General features: G+C 38.6%; 1 protein-coding gene across 2 annotated transcripts; it reads left to right on the forward strand.

The window, feature by feature from the left end:
* The first annotated feature begins 102 nt into the window (after nt 1-102).
* Nucleotides 103-4,890, forward strand: hoxa2b (homeobox A2b). Of its 2 annotated transcripts, XM_058746664.1 has the most exons (3): nt 103-2,270; nt 2,785-2,986; nt 3,545-4,890. In XM_058746664.1, the coding sequence occupies exons 1-3, from the start codon at nt 2,172-2,174 to the stop codon at nt 4,273-4,275; spliced, it is 1,032 nt and encodes a 343-aa protein (XP_058602647.1). In that variant the 5' UTR covers nt 103-2,171; the 3' UTR covers nt 4,276-4,890. The 2 variants fall into 2 exon arrangements, with proteins under 2 accessions (XP_058602647.1, XP_058602646.1); XM_058746663.1 differs by lacking the exon at nt 103-2,270 and having other exon boundaries at nt 2,346-2,986; nt 3,545-4,883.
* The last annotated feature ends 142 nt before the right edge of the window (nt 4,891-5,032 follow it).

Below are 5,032 nucleotides of genomic sequence, written 5' to 3' on the forward strand. Positions count from 1 at the left end.
AGAATATTTTGTAAAAACAAAACAAATCAAAAAAGAGTTTTACAACTTCATCACATTATTATAATAATAATAATAATAATTATTATTAATAATATGATTATTTTTAACGCCTATAATGGTTACGTATTTAAATGCGTAAATCAATTTCATATAGCCTATATGTACTCAATCTATTAATGCATTAGTTTTGAATACAGCACATTGATCACTTCATTTGTTTGATGATCCAACGAGCCAAGTTTTCATTCTTAACTTGTGTTTTATGACCGTCAGCATTCATTATTTATTCTAACAGACGGTCAGCGGCTCTGTCCGTCGAGCCAGACATATCCAAAAAGACATGGTGCTGGAACATGCTCAGCACGTGGACAAAAATGATGCAAACTGCCAAATAATTCAAGAATTATTAAATATCTATATATTAAAAAAAACAACACTTCATTTTTTTTTTTTAATAGATTTGTCCTTCGAGAAACCTCGGCTTTAAAAATGTCATAAACAGTTTCTAATTAATATTTTAATGCCAGTCATAAAAGTGGACTAAAATTTCAAAGTGTTATTTTTCAATTGCACACTGATGCATTTATTCGACATACATTAAATTAAGGTAACTCACATACTCTCGACCTTGAGAATTTTACCTAACCAAATAGAAAAAAGATGGTCTTGTAAAGCCATAAATTAAATCTTTTTTCGAATTAATTTCAAATTTTACAAATACCAAAACACATTTCCGATAATATATTACAAGCACATAAACTTAAACACAGTATTCACGTACAAGCAATAATAGATTTACAAAGACATGAAATTTATAGTTCGATTGCCAATTTACAAAAACAAACAAAAAACAGGCTTTTCATTCAAAGCACGGCAATATATTTTGATACTCACATATCCATTCTGTCAGGCCTATCTAATGAGAATAAATACAATGCATTGTAAATATGAATGAATATTTCAACAGACAGATTAACATATAAATAATATGACAATTAACAGTATCCGTAAAGATACATCCTTGATAAATTTCGATGTTCAGCTCGTGGGAAAAGACGAAGATTTTTCGTTCGTGGTGGAAATGTGTAGGAAGGAGTGGGTATTTTTGAAGAATGCCGACACCCACGTTCATCTACACACAATAGCTCCTGTGTAGCTGCAAAAACACATGGTTTCTCTCTTACAATCAATATGTAATCCTATTCATTCCCAAACCTTCGATAAAGGCTGATTTTCCAAAAACGAAAATATAAAACGATCGATTTTTTGGTCCGAAATAATAACGCTGGTCCATTCGAAGAACATCCGGTTTGAAATTATGATCAAGTTCAATCCTTTAATCGGAAAATATCACTTTAGTCAATTTAATTTATAAAATGGGGAAACTCTCAACCGTGAGTACTACGTTGTTCTCTTCTTCCTGGCCACATATGATCTAAGGGAGTGTTAGATGGTTTAAATGTGTTCTTAGGGCACTAAGCTGTCAGACCTTTTGGCGTGTAAGATTGATAGCGTGCAGGCTTCCAGGGCTCTTTGTTTGGAATATAAGCAATAAAGTGCTCGAGGCCTACACCTACTTAGCTAAAAGACTTCTGAGGACAACATAGAAGACACATTCTTGAACGTAAAAGACTAATGAATAAACACTTTTATTTCATATTAATGAATTTATTATGTAGCCTATGTGTTTGCCTGTGAGATGATTTAACGTCGCTCAAACTAATTGTGAAGATCAATTCAGGTCAAATGTGTAGTGTATTATTATTTAGCCTACATAAATAGGCTACACTGAATGTACAATTATAAGTTTTATTTTCACAAATTCTGCACCGAGTATCAATTATGTTAATTGCACTATAAGCAGAAGAATGTAACCTGAGAAATTTCTGAATTAATATAGTTTCAAAGCTACAGTAGTTAAAAAAGGACTGCGATATCTTAAACTAAAACAAAACTAATACACATGCAAGCGTAATGCGTCAGTGCGCGTGTGAATACGCGGGCGCGTCGGGGCTTTCAAAGAATTTGTCTGCTCGCAATGTGCGCGCGCGTACTGTCTCGCGCGCTTTTGCTCGTGCATTGGCAAACGAGAGCGCGCATTTTCTAAGAAAGTAGTAAAAACCCAGACTCAGGATTAATGGGTTTCCTCGATCGTGGCTATTGGTGTGTTTATGTGTCCAGTTGATGTGTTGGGGGATCTTCAGCCGAGGGTCGGTCAAACAATAAAGGGAGAACAGCAGACGGACTCACTGTCACTCTCACTGTTTCAGGTACTGGCTATACTTACATTCTACGGAGCAGTGGGCAAACTGACCATAAATGCGTAAATAAACTAGCCCGTCCCAGAGAGTGAGGCGTTCCTCTCGGACTTTTTTCGATCAATCACACAGACAGTGGCTTCTTTTGATTAAACCCCAAATTGTCATTGGACAGAGGTAATCATGTGACAAGCAATACGGTCCAATTTCAACCTTGTCTCCATGAAAGCAATAGTTTAATGGTACCGCGGTCCCCATACGGCCGTAATCAGCAAAATAGTTTTTTTTAACCCGGCACGATATTTCATTTTATCTTCCTTGGGTCACAAATTTGTGAGCGGCGAATTTGGAAGACTTGGAGGAGATGAATTACGAATTCGAGCGAGAGACGGGTTTTATCAATAGTCAGCCGTCGCTCGCTGAGTGCCTGACATCTTTTCCCCCTGTCGGTGATGCATTTCAAAGTTCATCAATCAAGAGCTCGACGCTTTCACACTCGACACTGATTCCTCCTCCTTTTGAGCAGACCATTCCAAGCCTGAACCCCGGCAGCCACCCTCGCCACAGCCGGCCCAAGCAGAACCCTAATGGCTCATGCCCGCTGCCTGCCGCATCCTTACCCCCAGAGTACCCTTGGATGAAGGAGAAAAAAGCATCCAAGAAAAACCAGACAACTTCGACAACAACAACCACCACCGACCCTGGTCCACTATACTTCTCCCCTCAAGGTATTTGGATTTAATGCAATTTTATTGTTTATTCCAAGTTATTCTTTTTGTTGTTATTATTATTATTATTATTATTAATTTCGATAGCTGTGCTGCGCAAGGCCATGCTGCTTGAAAGTGCAAGATAGTTTGTTATCCTCATGGGTCATGCGAACATGTTAATATCTAAAAGTTTTTGGATGCGAAGGATCTGTCCTGAACAACTCCTAAACTCGGTGTTAGCTACTTGTAGTGTAGGGCATGAATTTTAATATTTGACAGTAATGAAGAATGATAGATTGCCATTACTCAACTCGGCAGCTGGCGTGTTCATTAATCTTCACTCGGACCTCTCCGCACTCACACCAGACACATCAGTATATTCTGGCATAGGGGATGAGGACACAAATTATTCAAGTGCCGTGGCTCCATTCCCACAAACAATTTATGCTCCCTGAGAAACGCAATATATTTGACAAGTTTGTGGGGTCAGCTTTAAGCCCCACAGCGCCGTTGTAAAAATCAAGAGTTATAATTAGTGGCGTATCAATAATGTATAACGCTGTGATCCCTTCATAGGCTCGCCCGAGATTTCTGATGGTGGCAATGGGGCTACTCGCCGACTCAGAACGGCGTACACCAACACACAGCTGCTGGAGCTGGAGAAAGAGTTCCACTTCAACAAGTATCTCTGCCGGCCAAGGCGTGTGGAAATCGCCGCTCTGCTGGACCTCACCGAGCGGCAAGTCAAAGTTTGGTTTCAAAACCGGAGAATGAAACACAAACGGCAAACGCAGTGTAAAGAGAACCACCACGGCGATGGAAAACCACCGAGCCTGGAGGAGGCAGGCGGACGGGGTGATGGGAAATCTTTTTTCGAACAAGTGGCAAACAATGTATCAGGGGCGCTTTTGGAAAGAGAGGGTTATCCATTTCAGCAGAATACCTTAACTTCTCAACAGTCACAGAATGGACACAATAGTGATTCCCAAAGCGCAACTGTCTCGCCTTTAGGTAGCAATGACAAACATCTGAAACATTTTCCCAACCCGTCACCCACTGTTCCTATCTGCGCCTCAACAATGGCCCCGGATTGTGCATCTGCTCAGGACAATGGCAGTCCCTCGGCCCTGGACGTCTCTTTACAGGATTTCAACGTTTTCTCCAATGATTCCTGCTTACACCTCTCAGATGCCGTGTCCCCAAGTTTGTCAGAATCTGTAGACAGCCCCATTGGTTTATCTACGGAGGCCTTTGATTTCTTCTCTGAGACGCTTACAACAATCGACCTGCAACACTTGAGCTACTAACTCTAACTGAAGTTTCATTATAGGGACGTCAATATCTTTCTCACATTGATGGTCTGTGTGTTTAATTGTGACTTTAAAATAGGCCTAGACCATTAATCAATGAGGTAAGTTTTTCAATAATCGAGTGATAATTTTTGTTTACAGAGAAAATATGGCAGGAAAAAAGGTGATATTTTTCACGTTTTATTTTTGTATCGTTCGCCGGCAAAGCGCCATATTTTCATAGAATAAATTTGTACTTGTTATTGAAAATAACAGCGGTGTTATTTATTTCTTCAATATTCAGATTAAAGAATAACAGGTTAAAGGAGTTAAACGAGGTATAAGATTCAAAGTATATATTCCTATTCAATTTTGCCGAGTTGTTATGATAATGTGTTTTTACATGTTTTACGAGGATTAATGTTTATTACACTTTTTTTCCGAGAGACAAAATTACATATTTATAAGGCTGCCAAATATATGTTTATAATCGCTAATCAAAATATCAGTTATCCCGAAAACTAGCTATTTGTGCGCAAAATTAATACGCACTTAAGTATGTAATTGCGTGTTACATTCTTCTTATTAATCTTTGTTAATTTCCCTGTAGCCTAGTTTGCGTTAAATTTAGATTTTTTTAACAGTATAAAATGAACCCATGGGAAGTTTTAGATGCCATCAAATTTGTAGACTAAAACAGAATGCCTCAAGAAGGAGATTGATGACTTGATGCTGCGTACACAAATAAGTCCCTTACTGTATCTGACGACACAGG

Source organism: Onychostoma macrolepis, chromosome 16, assembly GCF_012432095.1.
Source record: "Onychostoma macrolepis isolate SWU-2019 chromosome 16, ASM1243209v1, whole genome shotgun sequence".
NCBI lineage: Eukaryota > Metazoa > Chordata > Actinopteri > Cypriniformes > Cyprinidae > Onychostoma > Onychostoma macrolepis.